The 16,392-nt window shown below is 35.8% G+C and overlaps 1 protein-coding gene across 6 annotated transcripts in view; it reads right to left on the bottom strand.

Annotated features, from left to right (window-relative positions):
* The window catches only part of PCDH15 (protocadherin related 15), a gene marked incomplete at both ends in the record, with an annotated part of 722,972 nt that overhangs the window by 293,574 nt on the left and 413,006 nt on the right, over positions 1–16,392 (bottom strand). For all 6 annotated transcript variants that reach the window (XM_082633167.1, XM_082633165.1, XM_082633166.1 and 3 more), the window contains 2 exons: positions 14,082–14,231; positions 15,689–15,823. In XM_082633167.1, the coding sequence (XP_082489293.1) occupies positions 14,082–14,231; positions 15,689–15,823 (285 nt within the window). The remainder of the gene's footprint in view (positions 1–14,081; positions 14,232–15,688; positions 15,824–16,392) is intronic.

The following is a 16,392-nucleotide window of genomic DNA, read 5'->3' as shown; positions in this document are numbered from 1 at the left end:
TTTTTTGAATAAAAACTGCTGAGATATTTATATGCAAACGATTTTTTTAAATGAACAGAGATCTTTATCTCACAGCATATGCAATATTAATTAAAAATGGATCATCTAAATGTAAAATGTAAAAGCTAAAACTATAAAACTCATAACAGGTGATATAGGAGAAAATCTTCGTGAACTCTTGTTGGCAAAAGTTTCTTAGATGTGACACTAACAGCATGATACACAAAAATAGAAAATATTTGCAAATCATATAGCTGATAAGGGACTTGTATTCAGAATTTAATGAATGTCAGCTATTTCAACAAAATATATTTAATATAATAAAACTTCAAATATAATTAAAGTCTGCAACACGAGTGAGTAAACTATATATTTTAAGAATCATTATTTTGGTTATAAGTTTTGATTCTAATGCAAACAGGTTTAGGTAAGAAACTATATGAACTTTAGTAAAGTTAAATTGTTTCAATATGACATAAAATTATGTAAGAGTATATTTACAATTTTGAAAGGTTTGCTCATCAAATCTTTATCTGGTATTTGCTTAAAATACTAAACCCCACTAAGACCTTAAATAAATATACCCCTCAAACTTTAATCATGATATCACAAACACACATGTACATACACACATATACTTACCACAGAGAACAATATCATTATTTGACATACAATAAATTGTCCAAGTCATTAAAATACTACATAGACTTATCCTAATTTTGTTTATAACATTGGAAATTATAAAAATAATTTTAACATATAATTCTATATGTAATGTTTATACATCCTCCACAGGGTACTAAATAATATACAGGGCACATAGAGATATACACAGATAAGGCAGTAAAGGATATTAATTATCATAAATGCTTTATATAATTCATGAGAATGAACTGATATTAATGATAACTGGATGATTTTATACAAGATTTATCATTTACAATGCACATATGGAAGTAGTTCATATAACCAATTTAATACAGCTGGTACTATTAGTAGCAACATTTTAAAGAGTAGAACACTGAAGTACAGAAGGATAAGCTATTTGTGCAAGGTTACATAGGGTACAAAGTGACAGAAAGGGACACAACTGGTTAGTCTGATTCCAGATACTATTATCCTTATTTAAAAAATGGTTTTTGTATTTTAAAAAAAATTTTATTGGAGTATACTTGATTTAAAATGTTGGTAACAGATACTATTATCTTTAAATTGGATTTAACATCAACTTTGCCACTTACAAACTTTGTGAATTTGGACCAATTTTATATCAATGTACTAGCTCAAATTCTTTATAAAATCAGTCTGTGAACAAGGAATATTTTCATAGTAATTTCTAGCTCTAATATTCAATGACTTGTGACACAGCATTAGTAATCAGGAATGTTTTCAATGTAATGTATTTTTCCATATTAAGAGAAGTAAAGGGATAGCCTGGCTGAGGCTAAAAAGTTAGAGACTGTTTTGAGAAAGGGCTATGGGAGATAACACTTTGTGTGTGTCAGAGATAATTCTTAAGCCAAATAGAATGCATTTCTAGAATGAGACTCTTTCTAAACTAATTGAGAGCAAATTAATTGAGGGAATAAATTCAATGGGTATTTGGTGAATCCCTACTGTGTGGAAGTCATTGTGCTGACCACTGGTGGTTAGAGACCACTAAAAGGAATTTATGGTTCAGTAGGTTAGACAGAGATGTAAAAGCTAACTTTAATGCAAGGCACAGTAAAATGTACGGGAGATAGAACTGCCACCTAGATATGTGGGAGTATGATGGAAAGAACAATGAATTCTGACTTGCTATGAAAATAAAGACTTTATTTAAAAAATAACATTTGAAATGTGTGTAAAAGAATGAAAAAATGTATAATTTGGATTAAATTTTAAAATCTGAGAGAGATATCGATAGCCACAGAACAGGAAGGATATTCTATGCTGAAATTAAATGCAACAAACCCTCTATATAATCTCAAAGTTGGTTACATGGAGAGATGTAGCATGAGATGAAACAAAAATACTTGAAGTATTACATAGCTGTTCTTGACTACATGGTGTGGAGATTAGACTCTTCCTTCAGTAGGATAAGGACCTATTTTGACTTGTGTCTGTGTTTCAGAATAATCATTTGTAGCAGTGAGGTGGGGAACCTGCAAAAATACGGTTGTCAGTCAGAGTCAACTGTAGCAGCGTAATTTATGGCAGTGCATGGGCATGGAAAAGGAAATGATGACAGACAGGTACATTTTGAAACAGCATCTTCAGAAACCGGACAATCAGACAATAATTGGGATGTATGCAGGTGAAGGAGGGAGAAAAGAAACATGACTATAGCTGCTGGCCTGAAGCCAGGGTAATCCAGGATTAATTGGGCTCTTCAAAATATAACTGCCTCCAAAGAAGACAGGTTATATATGTTTGAGTCTGTGTGTGTGTTTGTGTGTGTGTGTCTGTGTCTGTCTGTCTGTGTTTCTGTATCAGAAGAAAGATAATGTATTAGTCAATTTATCTTAGAGTATGTCAGTTTTAGCTGCCTGTCAAATATCCACCTTTCCATATCCAACAGATACCTTGCCATGTCCAACAGCTTGATGCTCAGGTCATCACAGGACATTTAACTTTGGGTGACATGAGTATACATAAAAGTGATGATTGAAAACTTGGGAATAGATGAAAGAGAGGAAATTTATATATTGATTTTTGGAAAATGTTAATATTGAAAGATTGAGAATTGAACAAGAAGCCAGCAAGAAAGTCCCTCAGTCACCAAACAGCTATGATGAGAACCAGGGAGGTTTTCCATAAAAGGGTAAATTTGAGAGTTTTACATAGATTAAGTACTGAGAAATATTTACTTATGTATTTGACTCATTAGAATTATGATTTTATATGATTTTAGTAGTATGATGTGAGCGAAGGCCAGATATATAACTATGTATTAATTATGCATAAATACATAATAAAATAATAAATTATCTAGATTTATCAATCCAAATGCTTAAATACATCAGAGTTGGAATATCAGAGTTAGATAGTAGCATGAAATCTTATCTGGAAAGAGTGTTTAGACCACGGCATGGGAGGATTTAAAAATGCTTATAGAGACTTCCGGGTAAGATGGCGGAAGAGTAAGACGCGGAGATCACCTTCCTCCCCACGGATACACCAGAAATACAGCTACACGTGGAACAACTCCTACAGAACACCTACTGAACGCTGGCAGAAGACCCCAGACCTCCCAAAAGGCAAGAAACTCCCCACATACCTGGGTAGGGCAAAGTGGAGAGATTCCCGCACAGAGGATCGGTGCCGAGCGGCACTCACCAGCCCGAGAGGCTTGTCTGCTCGCCCGCCGGGGCACGCAGTGCTGGAAGCTGAGGCTCGAGCTTCGGTCAGAGCGCAGGGAGAGGACTGGGGCTGGTGGCGAGAACTCAGCCTGAAGGGGGCTAATGTGCCACAGCTAGCCGGGAGGGAGTCCGGGAAAACTCTGGAGCTGCCGAAGAGGCAAGAGACTTTTTCTTCCCTCTTGGTTTCCTGGTGCGCGAGGAGAGGGGATTAAGAGCGCTGCTTAAAGGGGCTCCACGGACGGGCGCGAGTCGCGACTGAAAGCGCGGAGCCCAGTGACAGGCGTGGGACGCTGGGGCTGCTGCTGCCGCCGCCAAGAAGCCTGTGTGCGAGCGCAGGTCACTGCCCACACCGCCCTTCCGGGAGCCTGTGCAGCCCGCCACTGCCGGGGTCCTGGGATCCAGGGGCGGCTTCCCTGGGAGAACGCACGGCGCGCCTCGGGCTGGTGCAACGTCACGCCGACCTCTGCCGCTGCAGGCTCGCCCCACACTCCGTGCCCCTCCCTCCCTCCTGGCCTGAGTGAGCCAGAGTCCCCGAAGAGGCTGCTCCTTTAACCCTGTCCTATCTGAGCGAAGAACAGACGCCCTCCGTCGACCTACACGCAGAGGCGGGGCCAAATCCAAAGCTGAGACCTAGGAGCTGTGAGAACAAAGAAGAGAAAGGGAAACCTCTCCCAGCAGCCTCAGAAGCAGCGGATTAAAGCTCCACAATCAACTTGATGTACCCTGCATCTGTGGAATACATGAATAGACAACACATCATCCCAAATTGAGGAGCCCGGAGTCAGTGCTGTGCCTCTGAGGTGGGAGAGCCAACTTCAGGACACTGGTCCACAAGAGACCTCCCAGCTCCACATAATATCAAACGGCGAAAATCTTCCAGAGATCTCCATCTCAACACCAGCACCCAGCTTCACTCAACGACCAGCAGGCTACAGTGCTGGACACCCTAAGCCAAACAACTAGCAAGACAGGAACACAACGCCACCCATTAGCAGAGAGGTGGCCTAAAATCATAAAAAGTCCACAGACACCCCAAAACACACCACCAGACGTGGACCTGCCCACCAGAAAGACAAGATCCAGCCTCATCCACCAGAACACAGGCACTAGTCCCCTCCACCAGGAAGCCTACACAACCCACTAAACCAACCTTAGCCACTGGGGACAGACACCAAAAACAACAGGAACTACGAAACTGCAGCCTGCAAAAAGGAGACCCCAAACACAGTAACATAAGCAAAATGAGAAGACAGAAAAACACACAGCAGGAGAAGGAGCAAGATAAAAACCCACCAGACCTAACAAATGAAGAGGTAATAGGCACTCTACCTGAAAAAGAATTCAGAATAATGATGGTAAAGATGATCCAAGATTCTATTTCCCAGATCCAAAATCTTGGAAATAGAATAGACAAAATGCAAGAAACAGTTAACAAGGACCTAGAAGAACTAAAGATGAATCAAGCATCGATTAAAAACACAATACATGAAATAAAAAATACTCTAGATGGGATCAATAGCAGAATAACTGAGGCAGAAGAACGGATAAGTGAGGTGGAAGATAAAATAGTGGAAATAACTGCTGCAGAGCAAAATAAAGAAAAAAGAATGAAAAGAACAGAGGACAGTCTCAGAGACCTCTGGGACAACATTAAACGCACCAACATTCGAATTATAGGGGTTCCAGAAGAAGAAGAGAAAAAGAAAGGGACTGAGAAAATATTTGAAGAGATTATAGTTGAAAACTTCCCTAATATGGGAAAGGAAATAGTTAATCAAGTCCAGGAGGCACAGAGAGTCCCATACAGAATAAATCCAAGGAGAAATACACCAAGACACATATTAATCAAACTGTCAAAAATTAAACACAAAGAAATCATATTAAAAGCAGCAAGGCAAAAACAACAAATAACACACAAGGGAATCCCCATCAGGATAACAGCTGATCTCTCAGCAGAAACTCTACAAGCCAGAAGGGAGTGGCAGGACATACTTAAAGTGATGAAGGAGAAAAACCTGCAACCAAGATTACTCTACCCAGCAAGGATCTCATTCAGATTTGATGGAGAAATTAAAACGTTTACAGACAAGCAAAAGCTGAGAGAGTTCAGCACCACCAAACCAGCTTTACAACAAATGCTAAAGGAACTTCTCTAGGCAAGAAACACAACAGAAGTAAAAGACCTACAATAATGAACCCAAAACAATTAAGAAAATGGGAATAGGAACATACATATCGATAATTACCTTAAATGTAAATGGACTAAATGCTCCCACCAAAAGACACAGAGTGGCTGAATGGATACAAAAACAAGACCCATCTATATGCTGTCTACAAGAGACCCACTTCAGACCTAGAGACACATACAGACTGAAAGTAAGGGGATGGAAAAAGATATTCCATGCAAATGGAAACCAAAAGAAAGCTGGAGTAGCAATTCTCATATCAGACAAAATAGACTTTAAAATAAGGACTACTAGAAGAGACAAAGAAGGACACTACATAATGATCAAGGGATCGATCCAAGAAGAAGATATAACAATTGTAAATATTTATGCACCCAACATAGGAGCACCTCAATACATAAGGCAAATACTAACAGCCATAAAAGGAGAAATCGACAGTAACACACTCATAGTAGGGGACTTTAACACCCCACTTTCACCAATGGACAGATCATCCAAAATGAAAATAAATAAGGAAACACAAGCTTTAAATGATACATTAAACAAGATGGACTTAATTGATATTTATAGGACATTCCATCCAAAAACAACAGAATACACATTTTTCTCAAGTGCTCATGGAACATTCTCCAGGATAGATCATATCTTGGGTCACAAATCAAGCCTTGGTAAATTTAAGAAAATTGAAATTGTATCAAGTATCTTTTCCGACCACAATGCTATGAGACTAGATATCAATTACAGGAAAAGAGCTGTAAAAAATACAAACACATGGAGGCTAAACAATACACTACTTAATAACGAAGTGATCACTGAAGAAATCAAAGAGGAAATTAAAAAATACCTAGAAACAAATGACAATGGAGACACGACGACCCAAAACCTATGGGATGCAGCAAAAGCAGTTCTAAGAGGGAAGTTTATAGCAATACAATCCCACCTTAAGAAACAGCAAACATCTCGAATAAACAACCTAACCTTGCACCTAAAGCAATTAGAGAAAGAAGAACAAAAACATCCCAAAGTTAGCAGAAGGAAAGAAATCATAAAAATCAGATCAGAAATAAATGAAAAAGAAATGAAGGAAACGATAGCAAAGATCAATAAAACTAAAAGCTGGTTCTTTGAGAAGATAAACAAAATTGATAAACCATTAGCCAGACTCATCAAGAAAAAAAGGGAGAAGACTCAAATCAATAGAATTAGAAATGAAAAAGGAGAAGTAACAACTGACACTACAGAAATAAAAAAGATCATGAGAGATTACTATAAGCAACTCTATGCCAATAAAATGGACAACCTGGAAGAAATGGACAAATTCTTAGAAATGCACAACCTGCCAAGACTGAATCAGGAAGAAATAGAAAATATGAACAGACCAATCACAAGCACTGAAATTGAAACTGTGATAAAAAATCTTCCAACAAACAAAAGCCCAGGACCAGATGGCTTCACAGGCGAATTCTATCAAGCATTTAGAGAAGAGCTAACACCTGTCCTTCTGAAACTCTTCCAAAATATAGCAGAGGGAGGAACACTCCCAAACTCATTCTACGAGGCCACCATCACCTTGATACCAAAACCAGGCAAGGATGTCACAAAGAAAGAAAACTACAGGCCAATATCACTGATGAACATAGATGCAAAAATCCTCAACAAAATACTAGCAAACAGAATCCAACAGCACATTAAAAGGATCATACACCATGATCAAGTGGGGTTTATTCCAGGAATGCAAGGATTCTTCAATGTACGCAAATCAATCAACGTGATACACCATATTAACAAACTGAAGGAGAAAAACCATATGATCATCTCAATAGATGCAGAGAAAGCTTTCGACAAAATTCAACACCCATTTATGATAAAAACCCTGCAGAAAGTAGGCATAGAGGGAACTTTCCTCAACATAATAAAGGCCATATATGACAAACCCACAGCCAGCATCGTCCTCAATGGTGAAAAACTGAAACCATTTCCACTAAGATCAGGAACTAGACAAGGTTGCCCACTTTCACCACTCTTATTCAACCTAGTTTTGGAAGTTTTAGCCACAGCAATCAGAGAAGAAAAGGAAATAAAAGGAATCCAAATTGGAAAAGAAGAAGTAAAGCTGTCACTGTTTGCAGATGACATGATACTATACATAGAGAATCCTAAAGATGCTACCAGAAAACTACTAGAGTTAATCAATGAATTTGGTAAAGTTGCAGGATACAAAATTAATGCACAGAAATCTCTGGCATTCCTATATACTGATGATGAAAAATCTGAAAGAGAAATCAAGGAAACACTCCCATTTACCATTGCAACAAAAAGAATAAAATATCTAGGAATAAACCTACCTAAGGAGACAAAAGACCTGTATGCAGAAAATTATAAGACACTGATGAAAGAAATTAAAGATGATACAAATAGATGGAGAGATGTACCATGTTCTTGGATTGGAAGAATCAACATTGTGAAAATGACTCTACTACCCAAAGCAATCTACAGGTTCAATGCAATCCCTATCAAACTACCACTGGCATTTTTCACAGAACTAGAACAAAAAATTTCACAATTTGTATGGAAACACAAAAGACCCCGAATAGCCAAAGCAATCTTGAGAACGAAAAATGGAGCTGGAGGAATCAGGCTCCCTGACTTCAGACTATACTACAAAGCTACAGTAATCAAGACAGTATGGTACTGGCACAAAAACAGAAAGATAGATCAATGGAACAGGATAGAAAGCCCAGAGTTAAACCCACGGACATATGGTCACCTTATCTTTGATAAAGGAGGCAGGAATGTACAGTGGAGAAAGGACAGTCTCTTCAATAAGTGGTGCTGGGAAAACTGGATAGGGACATGTAAAAGTATGAGATTAGATCATTCCCTAACACCATACACAAAAATAAGCTCAAAATGGATTAAAGACCTAAATGTAAGGCCAGACACTATCAAACTCTTAGAGGAAAACATAGGCAGAACACTCTATGACATAAATCACAGCAAGATCCTTTTTGACCCACCTCCTAGAGAAATGGAAATAAAGACAAAAATAAACACATGGGACCTAATGAAACTTAAAAGCTTTTGCACAGCAAAGGAAACCATAAACAAGACCAAAAGACAACCCTCAGAATGGGAGAAAATATTTGCAAATGAAGCAACTGACAAAGGATTAATCTCCAAAATTTATAAGCAGCTCATGCAGCTCAATAACAAAAAAACAAACAACCCAATCCAAAAATGGGCAGAAGACCTAAATAGACATTTCTCCACAGAAGATATACAGACTGCCAACAAACACATGAAAGGATGCTCAACATCTTTACTCATTAGAGAAATGCAAATCAAAACTACAATGAGATATCATCTCACACCAGTCAGAATGGCCATCATCAAAAAATCTAGAAACAATAAATGCTGGAGAGGGTGTGGAAAAAAGGGAACACTCTTGCACTGCTGGTGGGAATGTGAATTGGTACAGCCGCTATGGAGAACGGTATGGAGGTTCCTTAAAAAACTACAAATAGAACTACCATATGACCCAGCAATCCCACTACTGGGCATATACCCTGAGAAAACCATAATTCAAAAAGAGACATGTACCAAAATGTTCATAGCAGCCCTATTTACAATAGCCCGGAGATGGAAACAACCTAAGTGTCCATCATCGGATGAATGGATAAAGAAGATGTGGCACATATATACAATGGAATATTACTCAGCCATAAAAAGAAATGAAATTGAGCTATTTGTAATGAGGTGGATAGACCTAGAGTCTGTCATACAGAGTGAAGTAAGTCAGAAAGAGAAAGACAAATACTGTATGCTAACACATATATATGGAATTTAAGAAAAAAAAATGTCATGAAGAACATAGGGGTAAGACAGGAATAAAGACACAGACCTACTAGAGAATGGACTTGAGGATATGGGGAGGGGGAAGGGTAAGCTGTGACAAAGTGAAAGAGCGGCATGGACATATATACACTACCAAACGTGAGGTAAATAGCTAGTGGGAAGCAGCCGCATAGCACAGGGAGATCAGCTTGGTACTTTGTGACCGCCTGGAGGGGTGGGATAGGGAGGGTGGGAGGGAGACGCAAAAGGGAGGGGATATGGAAACATATGTATATGTATAACTGATTAAATTTGTTATAAAGCAAAAAAATAAAATAAAATTAAATTAAAAAAAAAAAAAAAAAAAAAAATGCTTATAGGCCAAAGGGTAAGAATCAATAGAGAGGAAGAGATTATTGTAGTAAACTAAAATTGAAAGAATGGAATAACTAGTGAGCACAGGTGAAGGTGAGGGGAAGGGGTGGACTTTAAAGCAGTCAAAAGGAGTAAGAAACACGAAAAAAGAAAGTAAGAACTGAAAAACAAGAAATATGCGAAGAGGTGCGGGTGACAATCAAAGGATGCCGCTCCATCAGGGACTCCATCTTAATAAATTAAGATTCCATTTTTCAGAGGGTACAAAATTATTGTTAAGGTTTAAGGCAGTTTTTCTCAAAATTAGCTACATATTAGAGCTGCTTTGTTTTATTAAATAAAATCTCTCCAAGTGACTCAACTATGTGTTAACATATCATTTAAATAAAAATATTCAGGGTGTAGTCCAGGCATCACTATTTTTAAAAGTTTCTCAGGTAGAAATCTAATACTCAGGACTAAGAACCATTGATTTAAGAGAATTGTAAAAGTCTAGGAATAGCATCTTTGGAGTACAGACAGGATAGCTAACTACAAATAGTAAAAGCTACATCTTTAAAATATTAATATTATATATAAAAATCTATATCTCTAATATAGGGCAATTGGTTTTTCAAGAAAACTAGCAATGTGTGAATGAGACCTTAAGACAACAGAGTGAGGTATCATTTAGAGTCAACCTGGAAAATTTCATTGATGGCCTACAAAATTGTGTTTTGTGCAGCAAAAAATACACTGCATGAACTGAAGAAAAGAATCATACTCACTTATGCCAGTAATTTCTCTCTTAACACAAGGTGTGCTCATAATCTGATTACACTTAATTTTCAGTTGTCAAAGATGCAGCTGCTGTTTTATGGCAGTGCTCCCATAAGTGTATTTCATGAACCATACATGTCAGAATCACCCTGATCCTTTTTACAATAAGCAAGCATAATAGATATAAAGTCAGAAGGCTAGTTTATAACTGAGAACTTTTAACAAGAACCTGGGTAGTACTCACATTTTTATGACCAACCGATCCACGTTTGTGGACAAGGAGAGCTACCTCATAATAAGAAGACAGTAGACTCAAATAATTATGTACTTACATCAGGCCAAGATAGTCTCATGTCCACACTAAAAATGATCTGATTATAATACTTAAAATCTGTTTTCCAAGGCTCTCTTTGCTGGAGAGTGCTCATTGTCTCCTTTGTTTCTAACACTTTCACTCTTTTTGACAACAGATTACTAACCAAAGAGGAAACCAGTTGATCTTCTGTGGAGTTAGTGAGGAAAGGCAGGTTATTGAACGGTTAGTGATGAATGGAGCATAAGAACCCATTTTATGACCCTTAAAATGCAGCTGCAGATCACAGTTCTGAATTATTTTCCCCTGTTTTAAATCTTTTCTCTCACTGGGAAATCTATTTCCTTTTATTTCTAGGCCCTTGGAGGATGTTTTATAGCCACACCACTCTTTTACCACATACCAGAATAACATTAAAAATGCTAATTAAAAAGCTTCATTTCTTGGCATTTAAATAAGTTAAGAAATTAGAGGCACATAGACAAAAACAACAATCTATGTTCAAATAGATTTTCAAAGGGAAATATATAAAATATGACTCTTTAAAGACAAGGCAAAAAGTGTTTTATAGAGATACATAAGGGAAATTAACTCTTGTAGACTGCAAAAGCCAGAAATAAGCTTTTGATCCCCCAGGGCAAACATTTTTGCGATACGGTTCCACCACATAATTGCTATAGTTTTCTTAGTTACACTTTCCAGTTCCCTGCTGGTGGTTTTTCTGTATAAACTTACTTTTATTTCCAATTATGTTATTATAGAGATGAGAATCAGATCTAATTAAATAAGAACATGACAATAATTTTCATTCCTTTATCTGTATAAACCATAATTTTACTCCCTATGAAAGAGTGCCTCAGTAAAGATAAATGTAGATCTCTAGGTCCATCAATTCACTAGAAATAAAGACCAATACACTTATTCCTCCCCATTCATTCAGATCTACTTGTTTACAGATCTTTCTTTCATCCTCAAATGAACATTTATTAAGCATCTACTAGGTTAGGCATCTACTATATGCCAGGCACTATGGATACACAGACTATGGATACAGAAACAAATTATAGTTGTGCCCTCAAGACAAATGGGTAAAAAAGGTGGATTTCATCAATATGACAAGTGCCATAACCAAGATATGAATAAAGTGTACTGTGGCTGTTTGCAACCTTTTCCCCACTACCCACATACATGGAAGAGGACATTCACATGGATGTACTTTTAGGTGAATTTTCAGTGCTCAGTCTATAATGTTACCTCTTCCTATATCACTGAAGAAAGCACATCTTAATCCAATAAATAAAATAGGGGTAGCATTGACTTATCTCTAATTTATATTAACAATTATATCATGCAAAATAGGTAATAACTCATCTTTTGAACAAATATTTACTGCATGGCTAGTATGTCTGGCATGTGCTGGTATTAGAGTAGCAAACAAGACAGATGGCCACTGATGGAGTTTTTAGTTTGGGGTGAGGATAAGAAGAAAAGAAGATAATTTTAGTTGGCCATATTGGCTATGAAAGTGATGAGAGAAAGTTACAGAATAAGAATGTGTGATGGAGTGTGTATATGTATGTGTGTATGCTGGGAGGCTATTGACACTAAGCTGTTAGGAAAGTTTTCTCTGAGGAGGTGATATTTTGAGCTGGGTCCTGAATGATGAGAGTGAATTAGCCTTGTAAAAGATCAGATAAGAAGTGTTCTTGGTTAACAGAAAATAGTATACAAAAGCCATGAGACATATTGTTAACTATTTCTTCCCATACATTTCACACTGATGAGGACACACCACTGTATCATAATATCTTGGCTAGAAACTACTGTTATTGGTGGGTTGCAAGAACAGGAACTATTAAGGAAGAAGAATTACTAGGAATTATCTACTGAAAACTACCAAGGAATGCTTCCTCACAAAGTAAAATGTCTAAAGAATAGGAGAAAGTAATCAAGCTATAAATAGAAGGGAAAGAGATCAAGGTAAAGGAGATAATTAGAGAAAATGGGAAAGAGCAAGGGAAAGAGCAAGGCACATTCAGGTAACTGGAAATGATAGTTCAGTAGAACTGAAACCTACATATAGAAATAGAGGGCCAAAGATGAAGCTGGAGAGAAAAGCAACCATAACATAAAGACTTAAGTACACTGTTGAGGCATTTGGAGTGCTTTTTTACTGCTCTGAACTATTTATCTAATACTAAAACATATAGGTATACAAATTTATTTATTAGTATTCACTATATACTGTACTATTATATATTAGATTATATTCTATATTATTATGTATTTTATGTTATATAATATATATTATATATAAACTTTAGTAATAATTAGGAGACTTTCTAATACTCTAAAAAGTATAAAGAATCATGACCTTCCTGGCTTGAGAGTAATTTCAAATTATTAAATCTGACTCTCAGATGTAGAGGAAAATATAGATCAGTGGTCTTTACATGACTGGGCAACTTAAACCTTTTGGGTTTGTTTTTTATATTGATTACTTAAGTATTACTTATAGAGCTTCAGATCCAGGAAAGCTGAAGTGAATCTTGCCCATCTGTATTTCTCAACAACTCCCTAGATAATTTTGATGTATAGCCAGTTTGGAAAGTACTGGAGTCAACCAGATTTCTAAAAATCCTCAAGGAAGAATATTATTACTTCTTTATGGTTTATATACAGAGCACAAAAAAGATTGTGGATAACTTGCAATTTATTTAAATGTAATAAGTACAGCTAATGATAAAAATAAAATAAATCAAGGATAAAGATTCTGCCAGATTTCTGTGTTTTCAAAGATACGATTTACTATCTAATCTTAATTTTTCCCATTGTAATGATTCCATTTTATGTCCAGGTAATCAATGTCTATTACCCAGCAATTTATTAATACAGTCCTTTGTATTTATCTGCAAAGGAAATTTAACCCATTTCTCCAAGAGTTCAAAATAATTTGAAGTTTTAAGCTACATGTTTAATGCTTGAAACTTCAGTATATTAAATATATGCATTATATTAATTAAATATGTTCAATATATTACATTTTAAAAATCAAGTATAAAAGGTCAAACAGCTATGTGTACATCTAGTTAATTCTACTTTAAAGTCCATGTAGATATACTTTCATTCAAAAAGTAAACATAAATTTAAAGCTTTTTAAGCTAAATTATGCCATACAATAAGTCTGAAATTCACTATCATTTCTTCAGCAATGTCTTCACCAATGCGCTGTATAATGCCCAAGGAAATAATTGTTTCAAATATCCTCACCTGTATGACACTGTCCCCAGGGTTCATATCTGTATAAACATAGACATCATAGGATATTTCAGGGAAGGTTGGAGTGTTATCATTTGCATCCATCACCCGAATATTGACAATAACTGGCTCACTTTCTTGAACACCATCAAATGCCGTTATCTTTGGGGATAGAAAAATACATTTAATAGAGAATTCATGCAAATATAAGCAGTACAGAATTAACTCCTACAATTTAAGAAGTTTCTCATATGTAACTTACAGTTTTAAAAGGGTGCTGAAATGTTTGCTGATAAATGGAAGTAATAAAACTATAATAGTACATATAATCAAAGTGTTTTAATGTGCTAAGAAGCAATTATGGAGGAGTCTGCTTTGTTTTTAATGTATTGAATGCAAGCACATTTTAAAGAAGCTGATATGTAAAATGTCTTGGAGGCTTGAAATGGCCAATAACATTGCTAATTCTTAGGAGTTAACTACTATTTAACCTTTAAAAAATTAATAGTAAAATACTCTCCACTTTCACATGTTTTGTTTACAATGCAACAGTTGCTTTTACAGCCAACATACTTACATCAGTCAAGAAAACAGGTGCCCTAAACATGTAATATCATTTTCTAATAATTCACAAAATCATAATTTTTAAATGACCCATTGGCATTTGTTAAGGTGATATCTTAATTACGTTATTAACTTTTAAAGAAGGTCTCACCAAAAAATCAGTGCTATAACACTACCATCCTCGTTCTGAATGACTTCTGAAATCCACTCTGTATCTAAGTTTTAACTGGGGACTTTAGGTTTTCTGAAAGCTCTGAGTTTGCTGTGTAAGTTTTTCCCGAAAAAAACCCTCCTTATATAAATTCCATTACCTACCCTTTTCTATCAGCTCATTTTCCCCCTATATTTGAATAAAATCTAGCTCAGAAATTTGGATAATGAATAGAACTTCCTTTTTACCTCTATTCAGCTGCCAACTTTTCTCTCTCTCTCTCTCTCTTCACTAACCTAGCCTACAAATTCTTGTTGTGGGAGGCTGTCCTGTGTATTATAAAAGGTTTATCAGCATCTTCAGTGTCTACCCACCAGATGCCAATAGCGCCTCTTCATAAGAGTAATACTCAAAATTCTTTCCAGAAATTGCAAACAGATCCTGGGGAAGGGCAGGATGGGGAGGGTGGTGGGTGCAGGAACCATCCGCAGTGAGAACCACTGGCCTAACCCTATGACAAAGTTAAAAATGCAATAACAATAAATAAATAAATAAATGTTAGAAAATATTTTTTTTTTATTTTGTTGATTCTACTTTATAATATCTCAATTTAAGTCAATCATGAGTGTATGGTGAAGAGTGAGCTTCCCATTTTCTTGTTTTCATTTCAAAATTTGTCTTTCTTCTGTTGGAAAGAATGGTAATAAACTACACAAACTTACAAACAGAAAAAAAGAGAAATACGTGTGAAGAATTTATTATTTATATTCTCTGTTATTACTTGAAAATATTGCATTTTCCTTTCAAATCATTGACCTTTTCAGTTTTAAACAGACACCTCTTTCTCTTGCATACATATATATGTACACATATATTTATATACATATATATGAAACCTCTTTACCGAAAAGGTGTAAGTTTGCTGTTCTTCCCTGTCCACTGGTTGAAGTAAGGTGAGGTAGCGAGTGATTCCAGTCTGCGTGACAGTGAAGACTGAAGTATAATCATTCAGAAAAAGGTGAAGCTCTGGGTCTTTCGTCTTTAAAAAAAAAAAGTGCCATTATTTATAATGTTAATAAACAATGCATTTATTAGTTCATTACCTGGAAATTAATTTTTCAAATTTATTACAAAAATACATAACTGTATTAAGAATTTCTAAAGAAAAGAAAGATTTAACTAGAAACTTACTCATAATTGCACAAAACTATCCACAGACAATTACTCACTTTGTGGAAAATAAAATACTTAAATAAGTACTAGTATAATTAATGTGAATAAAAGGAAAAATAGTAGGAAGAAGAAGAAGATAGAAAACAGTCCATTTGAATATATTCTTACTGATTATTTAATATCAATATTTTCCAGAACTTCACTGGACTCGAGAAATAAGAAATAAATACAAGAAAAGGAAATTGGAGCCAAGAATTTTAGCTGTAGAATTTTACAATTACTTCATTTGTAGTAATAAACTGCACACATGCATATTATTATCCTGTCCTCATGTTTAATGTAAAATAGAAGTAAAATTGGTTATGTATAATTCATTACCTATAAATATTGTGCTTATTCTTTCTTATTTTAATGTTGTAAAGATTCTCCAAGGGG

The sequence above is a fragment of the Mesoplodon mirus genome (assembly GCF_964341445.2).
Source record: "Mesoplodon mirus genome assembly, chromosome: 2".
NCBI classification, from domain to species: Eukaryota; Metazoa; Chordata; class Mammalia; order Artiodactyla; family Ziphiidae; genus Mesoplodon; species Mesoplodon mirus.
The sequence above is the reverse complement of the archived record's forward strand: the minus strand, read 5'-3'. Positions and strand labels throughout refer to the sequence as shown.